This window comes from Haliotis asinina, chromosome 11 (genome assembly GCF_037392515.1).
Source record: "Haliotis asinina isolate JCU_RB_2024 chromosome 11, JCU_Hal_asi_v2, whole genome shotgun sequence".
Taxonomy (NCBI): Eukaryota; Metazoa; Mollusca; class Gastropoda; order Lepetellida; family Haliotidae; genus Haliotis; species Haliotis asinina.
Window position 1 is genome coordinate 50,596,969 of NC_090290.1, and position 22,479 is coordinate 50,619,447.

General features: G+C 39.2%; 1 protein-coding gene across 1 annotated transcript in view; it reads right to left on the reverse strand.

Moving 5' to 3' along the window:
• Positions 1 to 703: 703 nt before the first annotated feature.
• LOC137255880 (uncharacterized) overlaps positions 704 to 22,479 on the reverse strand; it is a 46,566-nt gene continuing 24,790 nt past the window's right edge. Inside the window, exons 2-4 of the mRNA XM_067793461.1 lie at positions 7,830 to 7,885; positions 6,095 to 6,799; positions 704 to 5,598 (exon numbers count right to left, since the gene is read on the reverse strand). Coding sequence (XP_067649562.1) covers positions 5,178 to 5,598; positions 6,095 to 6,799; positions 7,830 to 7,852 — 1,149 coding nt within the window. The 5' untranslated portion in view covers positions 7,853 to 7,885 and the 3' untranslated portion in view covers positions 704 to 5,177. The remainder of the gene's footprint in view (positions 5,599 to 6,094; positions 6,800 to 7,829; positions 7,886 to 22,479) is intronic.

Genomic DNA, 22,479 nt, shown 5'->3' on the forward strand with positions numbered 1-22,479 from the left:
TTATCATCACCTACAGGGGTAACAAACACCACCCAGATGATGAACAGGACATCAAGTTTCAGGGATTCCGCTTTCTTTGAAATTCAAGGCTAGAACAGTTTTCAATAAAAAATAACTTAACGGTAAGTAATGATACGGAATAACACCGTTTTATTATATATGAATTATAATAAATTGTTACGAGTCTTATGAGTGCAATGTATAAATCTTGGTATCCGGCATGAATGCTGGCACTCCAAACTCACTTTAACTTAGGCACCAAAACCCCAACATTTTCAGGTTTGTGGGAATTTTGAAGAAGGAGTATAAACAAGTAATCTACTATCCACTACAGATCATTTCAGGAGGAAAATCGTTACCCACGAGGAGGAAGTATCAGCGCCTCGAGGACAAATTGCAGCGGACAGGAAAACTACAATCTGAACGGGCAGAAATACTGTTTGAATATGTTGATGTGTGTAATTTTGCAGATGCAATATCTGTGGATGCAAAATCAGAACAGACTATAACTGACCCCTGTATTGTCTGATTGTTAACCATGGCTGACTGCACTCAAAAAAAGCAGAGTGCCCAGTGAGATCTCCCCAGGTCACGACACTGATCCCATCCCCATGTCGCTCTTCCCTCATTCGTGGTCACAAACCCGACAGGAAAACTACAATCTGGACCGGTTCAGCCGAGCATAACACATTTCACAAACATGAACGGGTTGAGCATAATTTAATACCATCCTTCGCCATCATCTCCAAAATGTAGACATTGTTATGATCAATGTGTCCCAGATTGTTGGAACAACTCACAGAGGACCGCATGCAAAACAGTTATCTGAACCGAGCTGCATGTGCACAAAATACACATTTCTTCATACAACAGCTATTGTCATTAATGCTGTTGTCATGGTAACGTAATTTACAGGTGTAATTGACATACTGTCTCTGGTTACGTACGCATTGCTGGTGACGTCTCCGTAATTAGATGAATTGTTTATATTTAATGTAGAGCATTCCCTCATTACGAGTGATTTCATTACTTACCTGAGAGAGAGTGGGAGAGATATAGCTAAAGAGAGGGGGAGAGAGCCACTGCGTTGGCAAAAGAAGGCGAAAGAGTGAGTGCAAGAGAGATAGGAGAGTGAAAGACAGAGAGGGAGTCACTGACTGTACATTCGAGACACAAAACATGAAACCACTTATGTAAATTAACCATTTCATGCCAAATGAGAATGACATGCGAGACATATTTAGGTATGCTAAAATCAGACACATACTTGCAATCATAAACTCATAAGTCTATTCATACAGTCATGAGGTTATAGGTGCATGAGTTGGGTCTTACGTCGGTTTTCAGCAATATTCCAGCAATATGACGAGGCGGACACCAGAAATGGGCTACATACATTGACCCCAAGTGGGGATTCGAACCCGAATTTTCGTCGACATCAGCGAACGCTTTAATCACTAGGCTACAGTCCAGGCTCAAGTGATTTAAAGCCACCAGAGCTTATACTCTCATAGGAAGGGGGAGGGGGTCTACAATATAAAGTCAATGTATAACATCACTTATTTCAACCCACATATCAACATAAACAAACCTCGTAACCAATGAACAACTTATATATATACCACTCTTGCCTTTTCTATACATAAATGCTCTCCGTCAGGACGTACATGTACATAGATAACAATAACGAAGGCACTCTGATGTCCCTTTGAAGATAAATCAGGGAGAAAACAGACAAACTAAAACAAGCACAAAGCACTGTACCCACTCTATCTGTACCCACTCTATCTGTACCCAACAAGATGCCGATTCATAAGATGAAACAATAAGTACAATAAAAATCCCCTGAATGTGTACATATACATACACATACTCACACATACAAAAACATGTAAATGTACATACACACATGCACAATCACTCGTGCAGACACAATCACCCCATATCACACAAGTTAATGTAAGCCACAGGCAAACAAATGGGGCTGCCCAGCATCGGGAGTATGACAAGTCTTGGTTGGCAACACTTCGTATCGAAAAAATATTTCCTTCGCCTCGGATCGAAATTTTTCATGTCAGAATAAATATAGCCACGGTCAAAGGTAAACTTCCATTTCCTCACTATGTTGTGTTCTCAGATTTCCCTTCCCATGTTTAATAAGTACTCGCGTGAAATATGTTTTATTCAACATTTTGAGCAACACTCGTGGTATTAAGAGCGATCTATTACCTCGCCTCTATTACCCCTGCCAGCTTCTGTTTGAAATTGCCCACAGAAATTGAAAAGAAATATCATATTGCTTAACTTTATCATGAACCTGTTGGGAGTTTATATGTCTTATATGTCGTCGCTATTGTTAAAATTTTCGTAACATTTATTCTACATGAAAACACTTCTGGCGTAATGGGCGTATGAAGCAGGGTTGGTAACTGTAAGCATTCCATATGGAATAATACCCTCCTGTTCCTTTACTTCGTTGAACCGGAAGCTGGAAGGGGGAATGGAGGCGAAGAACAGTCTGATATACCACGAGTTGCGCTTAAAATGTTGAATAAAACATATTTTGCGTGAGTAATTATTAAAGATGGGGTAGGAAATCTGTGAGCACAACCAAGTGAGGAAATGGGAGCGTACCTTTGACCGTGGCGATATTTTATTTTGACATGAAAAAGTTTTTTCGATCCGAAGCGAAGGTAGTAAGTTGCCAACCTTGCTGCGCAACCCCATTTGCGCTACAGTTTGCCAGTGTGTAAACAGACAAGCAAAACAATATACACGTATTAATATAATATACTCTGCAAAAATTCTGAAACGCAAACGTCTGAAAAAATATCTGATATGCTGATAATACTGATGCAAAAGTATTGCAGAATATGGATTTCTCATCTCAGCAAGCACTGGGGTTCAATGTGCGAGTACAACAGCCCCAAAATACCTTGTTCCTGGACTGCGTAGGATTTCAGCGTAGACATCGGGGAACTGTGTCAGCAGGCCGCGTGTGTTGACCGAGACGATTAGTCCGATGCGTCATGCTAACTGATCAACTACAGTTATCAGTTGTGTCAGGACACATAGAGCGATGGAAACATGTTTGTTGCAGAGCCAAGTCACATGTTGCGCTCTGTCCCACAGACGGAAGATCCCACGTTTACAGACGTCGTGGGGAAAGTTATGCTCTGATACCCCAATCAGGAAGTGAACAGTTTGGTCAAGTGTAAAGATTTTGGCGGCAGACACGTGTAACGATTTCATACCTGTAGATACGTCCAGGGCAACAAAGAGATACAACGTTACACAGATGCAACTCTTCTGCCACCCTTTTGTGCCTTTGTACACGACGCAAACGCCATTTTAAAACATGAAAATGCCCGATCTCTCACAGCAAAACTGACGACGGCCTCTCGGAGGAACCAAGTACTGCCATGGTCCCCCAGGCCTCCAGATCTAAGCTCCACATCTCCACATAATGACTGTAATCACATCAGAAAAAAACAGTGATAGAACCTCCAACACAGTTTGCACGCACACTGCAGGAAGAGATGGCCAAGACATTTAGTACATTACCTTGACATTCGATTGTTTTATGTGTGCCTATATGAACCTCGATCGGTTACAATAACTTCTGCTGTATATGGACAAGATACTGTGATCGTTTGATTATTCATAAAATGCGTAATTTAGTTACACATCGGAAAACCACTTTTGCGTTTTTTGCAGAGTATATAACATAATAAAATGTCCCCACGTCTACTTAGAATGCGAGACAGAATACGCCCAGAGCACATTGTTCGCGGGGCCCTTTGTTTGGAACCTCCTCATCTCTTGGGCAAATCAACTGATTGCACCGACCGAAAACTTCCTGGGTCAAGCAACTAGCTGCAGCGAAGGGAAGTCAACTTATTCTTCACTTTAAAGGTTCTTTATGGGTTTGATTAGGCAATGATTCTTTGTATAAGTCCTGTTAGCTGTCATGGGTGAAGTGTGCCTGAGCTGATCATGAGCGAAACATGTCTGAGTGAGTTAGCAGCGGGTTCTTTTTTCGTTATTCGCTCTTTCAAAGAACGAGTAACGTGCTAGTTGCAGGTTCGTTATGTAAAGGCTGTATGTGAAATACCTACAGTGGTGTGGCCATACACGCCGAACTACATGTAATGAGAAACAGTTCAAGTGTACCACTGTCCTGGGGTTGTTTAGTTATTCAGGACTTAAGAATGACGCAGATCTGACCAGCACCGTGTTCCCAATTCCAGCACCGTGTTCCCAACTCCAGCACCGTGTTCGTTATGATGTTTATGTCTATCAGTCCTATCAAATGTGTGATAGTAAAGTGCTGAATATCTAAACAGTTATTGGCATACAAACATATTCTATATATAGTCTGAAGGGCTATTTCCATACGTTCTTTGTCAGAATCACCACTCTGATAAACACAGAGAGACAATATAAATACATTCTTGTGGTCAGTGTCGACCATAATTTGAGCTGCACCAAAGTGACACCTTGACAATACTGTGACCCCAGTGGCTCGGACTGGGTGATATTTGTAAACTGTAGATAGATTGCAAGTCTTGCTTGGTGATGGCTTGGGTTTTTGGAGAGTAACGATACCATCGGAAACGTTGCAAACAATGCAAACAATGGAAATAACTCTTGATGACATGGTGTTACTAGGGACGCAAGTGGTCCAGCTGGACATAGAAACTTATAGCGGTTTTGACCGATGGGTAGCCGACATCGTTGTGCAAGTCGAGATAATATCTTATATTTGATAGATCTGATAGACAGACAGTAAATAACGAGCCCGCGGCCACGACATTATTCGTCATTAGAAAAAGAAATAACGAAAAGTGAACCCATCACCCGAACCTTCTCTGATACATTCATCTATCAAAATCTAAACACACACGCGAAGATCCGGATTAGATCTGATCTTCAGTAATCCATGCTTGAAAGAGGCGACTAACAGGATCGGGTGGTCACGCTCGTCTGTAAGGTGGTTGACAAGTATCCCAATTGCGTAGATTGATGTTCGTGATACTGATCACTGAACTGTCTAGTCCAGATACGACTATTCACAGATCACCACCAAATAGCTGGAATATTGCTGAGTGCGGCGTAAAACTAAACTCACTCACTAAAACAGAATGCTTGACTCTACTCTTTTCTGAAAAGTTGCACTAATCAATGGGTGGTATAAGAGCCTTGTCTCCAAAGTAGAAATAGCGGAACATTTCGCCTGCTGCACAATCCCACGTCCGTATTGACCATGCGTTCAGTTTGTGGGCAATCAATTGCGTTCGGATCCAGGTATGCACTGCGTAGTTTTTATTCTGCCAGTCAAAAGGTTTTGCCCCATACTGAAGCGCAAAGCTCTCTCCCGGGTTTGGGTGGTTCATGGAAGTGGCCTCTGTGTGAATTAGTTTGGGGTATTTGTGGGCCAGGATGGCTGGGAGATTGACGGAATGGTAACCCCAGACCTTGTCGTCAAATGTCTTGTACTCCTTATACCAAATCCTCATGAAGTCCGCCCACGGCTTCGCCACCATAATACCGTTGCAGAGACCGTCGGGAGTCTCGTAACCCATTGTCACATCGAAGCTGTCAACAAAAGATTAGCTTCAGATTGAAAGAGAGAAAATTTTAATATGTAACAATTTGAAAGACGTCTTTTTAGTCAGAATCTGAATCATTTGAGATATTTAATTACCAAGGGATACAATTACTCAAATAAAACTAAAAATTAATGCATTTTGTAAGCAATGGACGAAACTGTCTCTAACAAACCGCCAGGCCCAAACCCAGGACGTTGAATGGTTACTTGATTAAGAACAAACCTGGATGGGGAGTAGCATAGCAATATCACGACAGGGAACACAAGAAATGGTATTTACACACTGTAAATGTTGAAAATCACACCCGGGACACTGACGGGACGAGCGATCGCTTTCACCAATATACTACCCACAGCTGCATGAAACGAAAATGAGTATTATCTTACTGAGCTATTTTATGGCATTGATACAGTCAAATGGTAAGAGACACAACGAAGATTATCCTCATTCATTTCGTCGGCTTAAAACTTTCAGATACTTACTGATACAGAGGTTCGAATGACTTAACGGCAATCACATCAAGATCAACGTATATTCCTCCATACTCCAGTATGGCTTCCAGTCTGACAATATCAGACTGGTGCTCTGGAACCTTGATGGGTCGTCCCATGATTTCGGTAGGAGGATCTCGTACCACGTGGACAATCTCAGGAACTCGTTCCATTGTCTGCTCGTAATATATTCCTTTCGGAATGAGGTCACACCAAAACAGGATGCGGGTCGGCTTGAGCACTTGACGTATGGATAACAAGGATATTAAATGGTGAAAAAGGAATGTGTTTTTCTTTGGACCACCATACCATGTTACATGAACAATATTAGGCACCACTCGTTCCGCATGAGTTGTCTGTCTGTTAAAATCTACAGTTTCGTTGAGTTTTTCGTAAAATGTCTGAGTCCGAGTATAATTAAAATACACAGTTTTGTTTTTAGTTGGAACGCGACATATACCAGGATATATACAGTTAGGATCAGTTGGCTGATCATAATGTGGGGTTTCGTGTTCCACAGGGGTTCCATCAGTTCTGTTGTCCATCGCGTTGGAACTAAATACCCGTTGGTACACCATTAGAGGAGTATACTTCGTTGTTGTGAGATTGATGACGACGACAACCACTGTAAACATCATCAGCACAAATAGGAATTTTTGTTTGCAAACACAATTGTGCGCACACTGCAAGAGTACCCTGTAAACGAGAGAAAGACAGGGTGTGAGTTAATATTGTGAGTGTGTGTTTTTTGCCGATCTCGTCTATGTCAAAGCGGATCCGTGAAGGTCCGGGTTAGAATTCGCCCTAACTAGCCAAGTTTGTAGTAAGAGGTGACTAACGGGATCTAGTGGTCAAATTCCTTTACTTTGTCATCGTATCTCAGTTGCGATGATCACTGCTTTTGATCACTGGCTTGTCTGGCTCAACCTAGATCATTTACAAACCGCCACTATGTAGCTGGAATATTGCCGAGTGCGGCAGCGTGTGAACAATTGATTTCTCGGCCTGGCAAATGTTCAACCCAAGTGGAAAGAATACTCAGTTTTGACTATCCCCTTGTTGGACGTAGAGGGCAAAGGAGTTATGAAAGTCATACAATTGATCCAGGCAATTTTTGAATATCGGAACCCTGTAAGGAGTAGTGGTTAATGTTGTTCCCGAGCAGTCTGTTCTTGTCTGAACCCTGTTGGGGATTACAGGGTAGCACTGCTCCCGAGTACTTTCATCATGTCTCGATTACTTACTTTTTTAGGCTGAAATGTGGTATTAAACAACAATTAAAACCAGAGGAGAGCTGGCTCATAAACTACTTTGCTAACCGGCAACACATAGTCTGCGTTTGTTCTTTAAGGCCTCACATAGCAATTTTCAAATCCATTAATCAACAGCATGAGCATCGACCTACGTACACGTAATTGCAGTTGCAAATACGATGACATGTGTCAACCAGCCACCCGACCCTACCAATAGCCGGTGTCAAGAGTGTACTGAACGTTGTGTGACTGTTGAAATATGCGTGTGTGTGCGCGTGCGTTTAAGTGTGTGCATGTGTGCGTGCATTCTTTAGCCGGCTTAATTTGTATACGTTTCCCCACTAAAATTCCTGCCTTTATGTTTCAAGCAATAACTAGTCTCCACACAGGAAGTATACTACGATGTCAGTGGCATGTCCTGGAGCTTGGACAGCAAAGTATTCCGTCGCAGACAAATCTTTACTATTACTCACCTATGCGGAGCCTCTGTTGCCATTTTGCTGATCTGGACCAAGAGCTTGTGCCTCCACTGCAAATAAACAAATTCGACTGATTAGTTGGTAAATTAGGTGTTATCTGTGTTGCAATCGACAAGCGAGGCGTTTTGGGCTTTTCAAAATTATTTAGAGTGTAGGGCTTTTTTCCTTTATTTCTATATGTGTGTGTGTGCGTGTGCTTGTGCGTGTGTGTATGTGTGTGTGGCCCAACATAGTTTTACTATACTAAAACTGATTTGAATCTTCCTGAACATTTCCAACAATTTCTCGCACTCTCATGTAGCATTATATGGATTGGTGTGTCGATGTGCTTAACGCCACGCAAAGCAATATTTTAGGCAGATATCATTGGATTTCACCATGTGATCACGCCAGTTCAAAGGCATATATAACTGGATTTCACGATGTGATCACGCCAGTTTAAAGGCAGATATCATTGGATTTCACGATGTGATCACGCCAGTTCAAAGGCATATATCATTGGATTTCACAATGTGATCACGCCATTTCAACGGCATATATCGTTGGATTTCACCATGTGATCACGCCAGTTCAACGGCATATATCATTGGATTTCACCATGTGATCACGCCAGTTCAAAGAACATGGTAGTACATACATAGTTCCCTGTATCAGTCTCACGAGCGAACGTCGTGTTTAGCTTACGTGCAAGAAAGAAAGGGGTCTGTAAGTCGTAAGGTGAGATCTGGGTAAACAGGGGAGTTATTGCAGACTGTCAACACAACACCTAAGATCCAGACTGGGTTTTTGTTGAAAACACCAAAGTCGGCAATTACCCCAGCGATATGACCGTGGTGTGTAACTACACGAGACCGAACCAGACAACACAGTGATTGAATTTCGATGACATATGCATCAACCAAGTCAGCGAGACCGACCACCAGATTCCGATAGATGACTCTTACGACAAGCACGAATTGCTGACGACAACCCGGATCTTCACAGATCTTGAATAGTCACATATGTTTTGAAATGTCTTCAGGTATTTGTTACTGATTATGCTTTAAAGAGGAAGTACACTCGAAACAAACCATGTTTTCTCTTAAACAAAATGGATTTTTTTTCAGTTCATTAAAGTCGATGTTGATGAATCCTCTGTGTGTATGATGTGTTAAGCATGGGTTACCATTTATAATTTCACAGGTAGCTCCATTAAATGGAAGCTCATGTATATGGTGGCTGAAAAGAACCATCACTTTCCCGTCTTGTGCTATCGGCTTCGTGTGATAATATCGCTTTCCCATCTCGTGATATCACTTTCTCGTCTTGTGCTATCGCTTTGCCGTAGCGTGATGTCGTCTCGTGATATTGCAGATGACATGAGAATTCGGTCGCGAGGAAGCGATGGCCCTTATAAGTTACCATACATGTAGACGATGGGACCCACCATTGCATGGGTCATTTCACTTTTAACACAAAATATGAACCACACAAAACCCCAACTCTCGTTTTATGTTTACTAAAGGAATTGTGCATGATTTATGAACAATCGATGGCGTCGCAGCTCCCAAAACCTCAAAAATATGATGTACAGTTAACAATTGTATTTTGTTAGAGTTAATAATTTGCCGCGACGAAAAGTAAAAGAAACCCCATACGAACCAGCATAATATAACTCACACAGGCTTAAAATATTCCATAATATGTATACCCAAAGAGCAAGATAGAATAATTCACAATAGAGGTTTCATGTCCAACACAACTGAGACAAATCTAAAGTAATAGGTCACAAATAAACATCCACTCATCAAAGTCTTGGTTTTCAGCGAGAAACAGTTCTACTAAATTTTTCACAGCGAGCGATCTTGAATGTAGGTCAACGTTGTGAGGCAGACAGATGTAGATAGGCCGAATGATGAAACAACTTCAATAAGTCTCTGTGTGTGTCCCGCCAACACAACAACTAGCCTTATACCTATATACACAGCCACTGATTCATGAGCATTCCAGCGAAGTATCGAAGCTTCGCGATCGGCATCGTGTTTACCAACAGCCAAAACACTATCCAAAGGGAGGCAAATCTAAACACTACCTTATGGGCGTGCCAATAAATCACTGTTACCGATCTTACGAAATGTGACCCATAACTATAAATTAATCGACCCGTGAAGGTCACGGGGTAAAATAGGCCTTCAGCAACCCTAGCTTAGCATAAAAGGCGACTGTGCCTGTCGTAAGAGGCGACTAACGGGATAGCGTGGTCAGGCTGCTGACTTGGTTGATACATGTCATCGGTTCCCAGTTGCGCAGATGGATGCTCATGTTGTTGATCGCTGGAGTGTCCAGACTCGATTATTTAAAGACCGCCACCATATGGCTGGAATATTGCTGACTGCGGCATAAAACTAAACTCATTCACTCAATCATTATAACTTAATCAATAAAAATACAAATTACATAAAATACAATCTGGTACCAATTTAAGAAATCACTAGGTTTACATATGAATAAAACTGAAAAGCACAAAGAGGCATCGCTCATAAACAGGTAGTACAAAGTCAAATTCAGTATTAACAATTTCACTATGACCTGGAAACAGAGCTACTAACAGTAAATGATGATAGTCATTTCGCTGCAACAGATGTCATGCTTGGAAACGAGGCCTTTGTTGGCAATCCAGCGTGAGCAATATCCCTCACACAACAGCTGTGCTTCATATCTTGTGATGTGAAATGGTCGAAACAAATTTTTATTCATGAAAATTAATTGGGGTTGCGAACTAGCTTTACAGTTTATGTTAACACCGCTTCCAGGCGTAGTAAAAACGAGTGAGTTTTGGTTTATGCCGCTTCTAGCAACATTCCAGCAATATTCCAGCAATATATGTGGACACCAGAAATCGGTTTCACACACTGTACCTAAGTGGTGAATAGACAACCGGATGTTCGGCGTGACGAGCGAACGCTTTAACCACTAGGGGCGGTGGGGTAGTGAGGTTCGATTCCCCACATGGGTACAAAGTGTGAAGCCCATTTTCTGGTGTCCCCCGCTGTGATATTGCCGGAATATTGCTAAAAGCGGCGTAAAACAAAACTCACTCACTTTAACCACTAGACTTTCTCAGCCGCCCCTCACTCAAAGAACACAACGTTTACACTACCTTGCCATAGCCATAAAACATATAGCCTACTTGCATGGGTATTCATTGTTTTCGTTTGATAGTAAATGTTTATGTCAAATACGATTCCAATATATTTGATACCTTTGAAGTGAAAATTTAGACACAAGCAACATTGAACTAGAAAAATGTCACTGCCGTCACACGATCTGTACCCAAAGAGCGAAACCTGAGTATTTCTTTACATCTGCATAAAAGATCCCGCTTTTCTAAGAACATGTTCAAACCAATCGGTATACAAAGGAGACGTATTGAATAATGTTTGACTGTCACCTTGTATCTCGCACCAGAAAAGCGGACGAGTCTATTGTATCGTAGGGAGCATAACTCTTATTGTTTAGTCGGTGCGGTACGTTCCGTATGATTTGTGGCCATATGAGAAATTGGCATATGACTAATGGGATACAACGTCTAAGAGTGTATGCTAATTTCTTCATCAAGAGAATAAACGCTAGGATTCAGGTACTGTATGTACAATATACAACGACTTGGTGAAAAAGGGCGTCATGAGAAATACAGACTTCCCTCAGGCGCATAACATCTAAACGCCTTTCAAAGACTGGATACAAATGGCATGTGGAAACCCATTCAAACATGACCTAGTTTTGAGCGGATTACCCTAGCAACGCGGGCCAATAACCGAGACAAGCCTGACATGAATTGAGATTGCGTAAGGTAGGCACGGGGTGGTCTTGAATTGAAATTCATGGAGATTTGGGCAGGATGGTTATAGTCTGTGTCTGATCTGTGTTGACGTTGACGATATGCTAAGCTATTACGCATATACTCACACCTTTAACATCAACATGTGTTTGTTAAAAGCTAACACATCCATCACCACTACACATATCCACGATACTACTACAGACCATTACACCCCCACTCCCCGCCAAGAACCATACACGATATATCACAGTGAGCAGGTGACATTCGATCCTTTTGTCATTAACTCTGTAACGAGCCAATGCACATCTTGAACAGGTCCTTACCATCGGACGTAACTCAAGTTATTTAGTGTACCTTAATCGAATCGATAGATTACCATATGGTGGCGATAGCAGTTCCAAGGGTCTGTCTGTCAACTGTGTAACACCTCTGCTTTTGATGACGAGTTTTTAAGATTTTAAGTCTGGTTAAATAAGATATGTTTGATTTGATATGTTTTATCGAGATACCGCTATTGACGCTTTTCAAACTGTACATGTTACGATATTTTCACTGAGAACCGGTATCGTAGGGGGTAATATTGGACGTTTCATAACTATCTATATGTTAAAGTCAAAAATTGTACAGGCTTACATTCACCACTGTCATTCCCTTTGTAAATCATTCGTTTACTTTACATGCTATAAGCTGTGATCAATAAAACTGAAATCAGAACGGTCCGACCTATTTCACAGACGGTGTTCAGAACGTTCTGACCTCATACCGACTACTCCACATCTCGCCTAAACCCACTTCAAAACACATTTAAGGTTTACTGCACATCACGTAAATGCTGTTATACCTTTAGAAAAGTGAACTCTTCCACTAATGAGACATGCTTGCACTAATGAAAATAAACTCTTGCGCTGGTGATTTACATTTTAATTAGGCCATGTATTCAATACGTTAAAATATTAATATCATCACTGTGATCAGGCTAATAGCTCAATCAATACGATCATTGAAATTACAAATCATGAAATGAAGTAATAGAACAATGAAACACATGTCCACACGATAAACAATGGAATGGAATAAAATGACGTTGAGCATTAAGTCTTACAAAGCATCAGAAGCATGTACCCATGAAACGGTCGAGCAAAATGTGTTGCATTGATGGAGCAGAGTGTTAACAATAATGCTCAAGTCAGTGCTGAACAGTGAGGCAGTGTTCTGCAAGTCTTTGCATTGACCAAATACTAGTAAACCTTTGATGTTGTTGTTGTGGAATGTTCTGCTATTCTCTCTGCCACGCTTACTCAAAGTCATCCACAGTCTGGGTGAAGACGGATAGCGTAAACATGATATAATAATGTCCCAAACAATCTGATAGGCAATAAAGGTTATGTATTCTTTGAATATTTACCTTTCAGGAAAGCAGGGCCTCATTCGCTTTGCTGCCTATCTTTACTGACATCGGTCCCTTTACATCATATAAACCTGATGTGAATGTGCCTCACTATGTTTTAGGTAGGATCTGTGTGTACAATCACTGTCAAACAATAAGCCCCCACTATGTATGCATTACAATACGACGAACATGTGTCCAAACAATTGCATAAGATCCTTTTGTCAATACACAGCCTCGTTTAACATATCGGGGGTTTGAGTATATTTTTTAAAACTTTTAGTCATGAATATGCACAAAGCGTCAGTTGTAGCTGTATCTGATTACATGCAAGTGATTTATATATTCAGCAAAATCGGTTCTTAACTGGTCCTTCAATCAGCTGAGTGTAAGCTGTAAGTTCCTCGCGAAGACCCGGTTTAGAACTGATCTTTAACAACCCATGCTTGTCGTAAGAGGCAGCTAATGTAATCGAGTGGTCAGACAAGCTGACTTTGATGACATGTGTCGTCGTATCCCAACTGATTGTCATACTGTTGATCACTAGATTGTCTGGTTCAGATTATTTACAGACCGACGCCTTATTGCTGGAATATTGCTGAGCCCATGGATGTATGGTAATTCTATCCTTCAAATAGCCAAGCCCAGATAAGCGAACAGTACGCCAGTTATTCTTTGTTTTTACAAACATTTAAACCATTAACTTTTTCCTCAGGCACTTCTGCAATTCACAGGAAGCCAGTCTGTTATAAATTATCAATTAAACCATTACCTTTCATGTTAGGGACCTGTCTCATACTTTTAGACATTATCAATTAAATCATTACCTTTCATGTTAGGGACCTGTCTCATACTTTTAGACATTATCAATTAAACCATTACCTTTCATGTTAGGGACCTGTCTCATACTTTTAGACATTATCAATTAAACCATTACCTTTCATGTTAGGGACCTGTCTCATACTTTTAGACATTATCAATTAAATCATTACCTTTCATGTTAGGGACCTGTCTCATACTTTTAGACATTATCAATTAAACCATTACCTTTCATGTTAGGGACCTGTCTCATACTTTTAGACATTATCAATTAAACCATTACCTTTCATGTTAGGGACTTGTCTCATACTTTTAGACATTATCAATTAAACCATTACCTTTCATGTTAGGGACCTGTCTCATACATTTAGACATTATCAATTAAATCATTACCTTTCATGTTAGGGACCTGTCTCATACTTTTAGACATTATCAATTAAATCATTACCTTTCATGTTAGGGACCTGTCTCATACTTTTAGACATTATCAATTAAACCATTACCTTTCATGTTAGGGACCTGTCTCATACTTTTAGACATTATCAATTAAACCATTACCTTTCATGTTAGGGACCTGTCTCATACTTTTAGACATTATCAATTAAATCATTACCTTTCATGTTAGGGACCTGTCTCATACTTTTAGACATTATCAATTAAACCATTACCTTTCATGTTAGGGACCTGTCTCATACTTTTAGACATTATCAATTAAACCATTACCTTTCATGTTAGGGACTTGTCTCATACTTTTAGACATTATCAATTAAACCATTACCTTTCATGTTAGGGACCTGTCTCATACATTTAGACATTATCAATTAAATCATTACCTTTCATGTTAGGGACCTGTCTCATACTTTTAGACATTATCAATTAAATCATTACCTTTCATGTTAGGGACCTGTCTCATACTTTTAGACATTATCAATTAAACCATTACCTTTCATGTTAGGGACCTGTCTCATACTTTTAGACATTATCAATTAAACCATTACCTTTCATGTTAGGGACCTGTCTCATACTTTTAGACATTATCAATTAAACCATTACCTTTCATGTTAGGGACCTGTCTCATACTTTTAGACATTATCAATTAAACCATTACCTTTCATGTTAGGGACTTGTCTCATACTTTTAGACATTATCAATTAAACCATTACCTTTCATGTTAGGGACCTGTCTCATACTTTTAGACATTATCAATTAAATCATTACCTCTTATGTTAGGGACCTGTCTCATACTTTTAGACATTATCAATTAAATCATTACCTTTTATGTTAGAGACCTGTCTAGACGCCAGTCTTTGATTCATAGTTTTAGACATTATCATTCAAACCATTACCGTTTATGTTAGGGACCTGTCTAAACGCCAGTATATTATTCATGCTCTTTTGGCATATTTTTTTTAACTAACCCTAAACTATTATTATTTAAAGTAGTATTTGTTTTTACCTTAGACGCTTCAGTTTATCTTTATTCAAAACTCAAAGGCCACAGGCCCATAGTACATTATATGACAGTACGATATAGAACAGTTTTATATCCGATACTGAGGCTATATGTTTATGCAGTTATGACATGTGCAGGTCTACCTGACACCTAACTCGTTCTAAGTCGATTCAGGAAACATCCCAATCACTAATCAAAACAAACAGCCATACTTGTGGTGAAGTTATGATGTCCAAACAAGCAATTACAGAATATTACACGCAGTAAAGACAACAACTGTCACGTGTCATTTTGGTCAAGTTAGATAACTGCTATTATATTCTGAAGTGTTGGTGATCTCAACAGATGACTGTTTGAATACGTAGGTCAAAGCTTCTTTCACGAAGCAACCTTTACTAAGGTTGACCTTAACTCCCATTATTTAGCATTGCACGAGGTTACCTGAGTGACTTGCTGTCACCTGAGCACTTCGTGAAAGGAATCCCAAATCTGTAGGCTTTCGCTTAATGCGATTCATGCAGATAATCGATGGTCTTGGTGGCCTTTTAAACAACCAGTGACAATATATAAGATATGTGTCTTTGTTGCTTAACGACACAATCAGCAATTTCAAGCTATATGGCGGCAGTGTACCGTTAGTCAAGTCTTGACAAGACATTCCAGCGATTAACATGGAACATATGTTTCTTGCTTAGCATCACCATCAGGAGTTTTCCAGCTATGTGATGACAGTTTGTAGATAGTAGATTGATGATGAAATTTGCTTGATTGTTCAGAGTGTACCCTATTAGTAATGAATCCTGAATATCCTATTTTTGGTTTTCTTGATAAACCAACATAAATCAAACTTATGAATAGTTTTCTCGTCCACAAACACTTATCAGCTCTTTTTGACACCACTCCAGGATCTTTGAATTAATATTTTGTCATTATATTGTCTGTTTTCATACTTTATGGACTCCTTTTTACAGCCACGTATTATACATAACACTGACGTTAGGAATTTATAAACGAAAAGGCAAGCGGCACGTGCGACTGAATGTAATGAGTGTTTCTTATTCTTGATAGATATCATTTCAAGTGATGACTTCAACTCTGTTTACATCAGTCTGATTCTATATGTCACTGCCATTTAGTTTTCGCTTCTCTCATTTATTTTTCATACCTTTATTTTATATTTACACGACCTACGGCCTCCTCTACCCACCTGTATGCTCTATGTTACATGTTTTCATGTTATGTTCGTTCTCTCTCCCTCTTCCTTTCCCTCTTTTCCCCCGCTCCATCTCCAATGTTCAGTCATATTTCAAAAGGATGTGTATGCCCCTCTTATAACACAGTCCCTTTTATTTCCACAAATGGTATGCAGTTTTTCACTAGATTATTTGATGTATTCTGCTTTTTAAAGGCCCTCTGTACCAATAAACTTACTTCTCTAACAATGCACGATGCCAGTTGATCTAATAACTTACAAACAGCCGGTCGGTGATTTCTAAATTATTTGAAACTGCACTCTTATGCTTTTGGAAACTTCTACCATCTGAAAATGATATTTCCATCTCTCAGCTTGGATAATCCGTCCTTTTCAATTTACAAAATCATTTTTACTTTTATGCTGCGGGGATATTCACCCAAATCCTGGGCATATAAAGTCGTAGTCTTAGAGAAAAACTTGAGTCAGTTGAAAGTGAATTAAACGATTATGACGCTATTTGTATTTCAGAAAGTTGGTTAAATGATTCAATAAAGAGTTTTGATTTGGAAATTCCTGGATTTCAGTCACCTTTCAGAAATGACAGGGCAACAAGGGGTGGTGGAGTAGCAGTCTATGTAAAGAAACAGCTATATGCAACATGTTCAGACTATATAAGTCCACCCAATCTTGAGGCAATATGGATTCAGATTAAACTGAAAAAGAAACATTTTCTGTTGGGGACTTTTTACAGATCAGACAAAAGTGATGAATATAGGAATCTAGTCTGTCAGTCAATTGGAAATACTATCGACATGAATATGGATAGCATTGTTGTTGGTGATTTCAATATCGATACATTGAACAAAATTAGTGAGAAAGTAAGTGATATCGAACACGTGTATGGTATGAAACAGTTTATCATAGAATCTACTTGGATAACTCCAACATCACCTACACTGACTGATTTAATCTTTATAACAAATTCTGATTCTGTTTTCAACTCGGGTGTACTTAATCCTGTCTGCACTGACCATTGTCCAGTTTTCGTTACTATCCGTGATGCAATGGAGAGTGAATATAATTTTGAAAGAAAAATATACAACTACGACTTAGTAGACATTGATGCTTTGAATATAAGTTTTCAAAATACAGACTGGTTAAAGCTCCTTTCAAATGAAATCAACATTGCAGCTGAATTAGTAATGGAAAATACTGTTTGTCCTTGTGACACCTTTATTCCAAATAAGGTTGTAACTTGATCGCACGATTCTTCACGGATGAATTATTCGACTCGCAGACTAATAAGACAAAGAATCGCCAACACAAAATAGCCAAACGTAGAAATCAAGATAACGACTAGGCAAAATTTATGAAACTTTAAAATATGGTGACATCAGCGGTAAGGAAAGATAAATCAGATTATTATTCTAAACTTGATGACAAATTAAATAACGATAATAATTTAAAGCTATGGTGGAAATTAGTTGACAATTACCTGAAAAAGAGAAGTAATAACAACAGAGACAACTTTCCCCCTCTGCATCACAATGGTGTCATTTATGTAGACGCAAATGAGAAAGCAAACATACTTAGTGATTTCTTTATTGATCAAGCCAAAATTGACGTCCCAGACAAACAACTACCAGATATAAACTACAGAAATGAAAATTCATTGAGTGAAATTGATTTGAATCGAAATGAAGTTAAAGATATTCCTTTATCAGTTGACATAAACAAGGCAAGTGACCCTGACAAAATAAGTAATAAGTTTATCAAATTGATTGAGAATCAATTTCTTTGCCCCTCACCTATATATTTCGGTAATTGCAAGTCATTGCATGAATGTATTTTTCCTTCTATATGGAAAGAAGCTTCAGAATTTCCTTAGCATAAGAAGGGTAGTGTAAATGAATGTCAAAATTACAGGTCCGTTGCATTTACTACCTGTATTGGGAAGGTATCTGAAAAACGCGTATTCAAATATGTTTTCAATTTTCTTAGGGACAATAACGTCTTAACAAATTTGCAGTCCGGATTTATACCGGGAGATTGCGCTGCTTATCAACTTACATATCTATATGACTTTATACCAAATGCTTTAGATCATGGAAAAGAAGTATTCGCCGTTTTCTGTGACGTTAGTAAAGCTTTTGACAAAGTATGGCACAAGGGTATACTGTTTAAATTAGAAGCCTATGGAATACGTGGCAGTTTAAATGAATGGTTTCACAGTTATCTTAGTGATAGAGTACAAAGAGTAGTCATAGATGGCCGATCATCGGACTTAATATCGGCAGGGGTCCCCCAGGGATCAGTCTTAGGGCCGTTACTGTTCTTAGTGTATATAAATGATATTGTAGATAGCATCAATAGCAACATTCGACTCTTTGCTGATGACACTTCAGTATATGTAATTGTAGAGGATCCAGCAAAAGCAACAAGGATTTTGAATAATGACTTACATCGTATTTCTGACTGTGCCGATATGTGGCAAGTGAATTTTAATCCAACAAAAACTGAAACGATTTTATTCTCTCGCAAAGTAAATCCCTCTGTATGTTCACCTATCGAAATGAAATGAACTCAAGTAAATGACGTATATTAACATAAACATTTAGGTATTTATCTTCAAAAAGATTGTTATTGGAAAAAACAAATTGAAGAGATAGTAAAAGTTCTAAGTCCTGTGGTAAACTGTTTAAGAAGCTTTAAATATAGATTAATTAGACATACATTAGAATGTATGTATACTTATTACATACTTCCACAGTTCTTAGAATCTGAGAGTAGTATTCGCACATTCGTTGCCGAGTCGTATGCTCGGTCATTTTTACCAAACACCATGCTCTTATGGAACACTTTACCACCCGAAATAATAATTATTAACTCAGAATCAGTAAATTCATTCAATAAACGACTACAGACCACAGAAAGACATGTTCTCTTTGATAAAAACTATGAATCTAGATTTTGTCAAACAATTCATGGTTTAGTGACTTGAACGCTCATCGCTTTGACATAATTCAGATAATCCAAGCTGTGCATATGGGTATCCATGGGAAGACTAAGAACTACTAGGAACCCTCTTAATACAACTTGTGTGGACATTTTCCCACGTATAGTAATGATCTCATGCCTTTGTGGAAATAATTTGTTTTGTGTGTGTGTGTGTGTGTGTGTTTGCTTTTTTCTGAAAAAAAGTGTGTGTGTGTGTGTATGTGTGTGTGTGAATGATATGTGAATTATGTGTTGTCTTGTGACTTATGTATATATATATAAATATAGCTACGAGCCACATTTGTCCGGTATCCGGTGACAATGGTGACAATGTCAAGGCCGTGTGAGCTTCTCCACACTGAACATGAGAGCATGAGAGGGTCAGAAAAACACCGAGGGTATACCACACACGGAATGCTTTGTTTAGGCGTTTCGCCGACGCTTTGAATCTGGACTACTCTTTCCACTGGTGGAGCTAGGAGTAGGGTGACGTACGTGGGGTGGGGTGGGGTGGGGGTTGGGGTGGGGGCTGGGGTGAGGGAGGGATTAGCATAAGTAATTCTATTCTGCACGAGGCCCAAACATTAACCCACACATCACATGGTTGCATATTTGCAGTTAAATGTGGGGCATTGTGTGGAGGTATTGACTTTCACCCAGTACAAACGTTGACTCTAAAAATAGACGAGGGTACTGAGGAACGACACCATTAACACATTCTAGGCAAAAAATAATCTATAAAAATTGTGGCTATCCTGTCTAAACAAATCATTTCAAGCTTAGAATCAACAGGTACCAACAATTCCAGTTCACAGAGAAAACGCTACCTTAATTTTTACAAAGTTAACAAACTGTGCCTGTCAGTATTTGTAATAGAGACTACTTCAGTAAGGCTTCCTCAAAATGCCATGCTCTGTTTCCTTGAATACAGTGTTGTGCAAAACCGTGCAAATGCTTACATCTAATTTACAGTTTGTAAAAAATATATGTATATATTTCACGCAGTTCTGGCATGCTCATATTTTGCTAAGTTTCATTTAAGTGAGTGAGTGAGTGAGTGAGTGAGTGAGTGAGTGAGTGAGTGGCACTTTTAGCAGTATTCCAACAATGCTGATCACACCAGATATGTGTTTCGGGCATTGCATCCAAGCCCAGTGATCCATTTCAGTGGGATGGACACACCATTAGAGAAACCATTTCCATATTTCCATGTGGGAAGTGGACAACAAAGACTTTAACTGTTTTTTTTCAACAATAAGGAGTCTCCATTATGTCTGACACTGTGAAACATCTTATGCCATACTTTAACCACCGTTGAAATTCCAGCCATGAACGACCGACCTCCCCATCGAGACGACAAAAGGTTTGCGTGGAGAACAACAATTATTGGTTCTACGTTTCTAGTCTTTGACATCGTACATTAAGCAATATTCCAGCAATATAAGTGGGAGACACCAGAAATGGGCTTCACACACTGTACCCATATGGATCATCGAATCCGGGTGGGCTACCTCACTGACCCCATGCAGTAGACATTGTACCAGTACAAGTAGGGGCACATAAAATCTTCCGTCATGTTTAGGCTTGTTGTTGTGTGTGAGAGCTCGAAATGAACACATTCCTTCATGATTACGTCTGAATGTAACCAAACGCTTCTGGAATTTGACGTGTACCCACTGTCTCTGATAGTGCTGTGTTTGGCTATCAGTACATCGACCTGACAGCATGACTAACATAGTGGTAGCGGAGGTAGACTTGCACAAGTCTATGTGGTAAACAATGATCGTTTAAATGATAATTTCTAAATGTACGAAGTAGAAATAATCAGTAACAGAAAGGCCCTGTCCTCTTATCTAGACTTGGATCGAAAGATAGAATTACCGTGCATCCAAGAACTCAGCTTTCAATACAGCCTTGAAGCATGGTGATATAGAGGTGGCTATTAAAGCCTCTGTGTTTTTTTTAATGTTGCTTTCACGTTTTGTTTTATTCCTTTTATTTTCCTTTTATTTGTTTTATATGTTATTTATTTATTTATGTATGTATTTATTTTGTGTGTTGGGTGGGGGTGGGGGAGGTGGGGGTTCTGGGTTTTTTCGGAGGATGGGGGCGTTTGTTTGTTTTAGAATTTGCTCTTTTTCCTAAGTGTGTGTTGACCCAAAGTCAAAGATTTCATATGGGGAATCACGGAAACCATATAAGTATACGTATTACCCAAAAGTTGATAGAAATGAGAATGCATGTCCACGGTAGTACACACCAAGACACATACTATCACAGACTCATATTTAAAACGGGACTTAATGTGACTTATATACAGAATGTAATGTTACAGTTCTAAAATACGTTACATGTTTCTCAATTTTATAAATAATTGTGACTTTATAAAAAAGACAACTAAATAACAATTTTTGTGGATTTTGCTCAACAACAAGAATACTAAAAGTCTGCCTCAGTGTTGGTGCACATTGACCTTCATTTCTAAGTTGTCTTAAAATTCGTTAAAATTCCGTGTACATTCCGCCCTAAATGTCGATATGCGCTCGTCATGATAGTCAAGGTTACTTGATACACTAATCGCTGAGACTACATGTCGGTCAGACGAATGTGTTATGATAACAAGCTCGCTGTGGAAATAAATCTACATTCTCAAGTGTTTCAAAGCTGCAGATAATGGGCAGTGTAGATTAGCAACATTGTAAGTTTTGTTTTGTAAAGAAGATGCTCTGAGAGCATCAGTGGTTTAAATAACGGCCTTTAGGGTATTACATTGATGACATATGTCGAATAAAACCAGACGCTTCTCCTGGCTATTTTCAGGTGTTGCAATCCTAAGCTAATTCCCCGACAACAGATTCTAAGTATTAAAATTACTCTTCACCAAACCTAACCATTAAACAGTTACGACACAAGTGATGTTATAGTTAGAACAGATATTATGAAATAAGTGTGGAACTGGCTGTGAGTGTT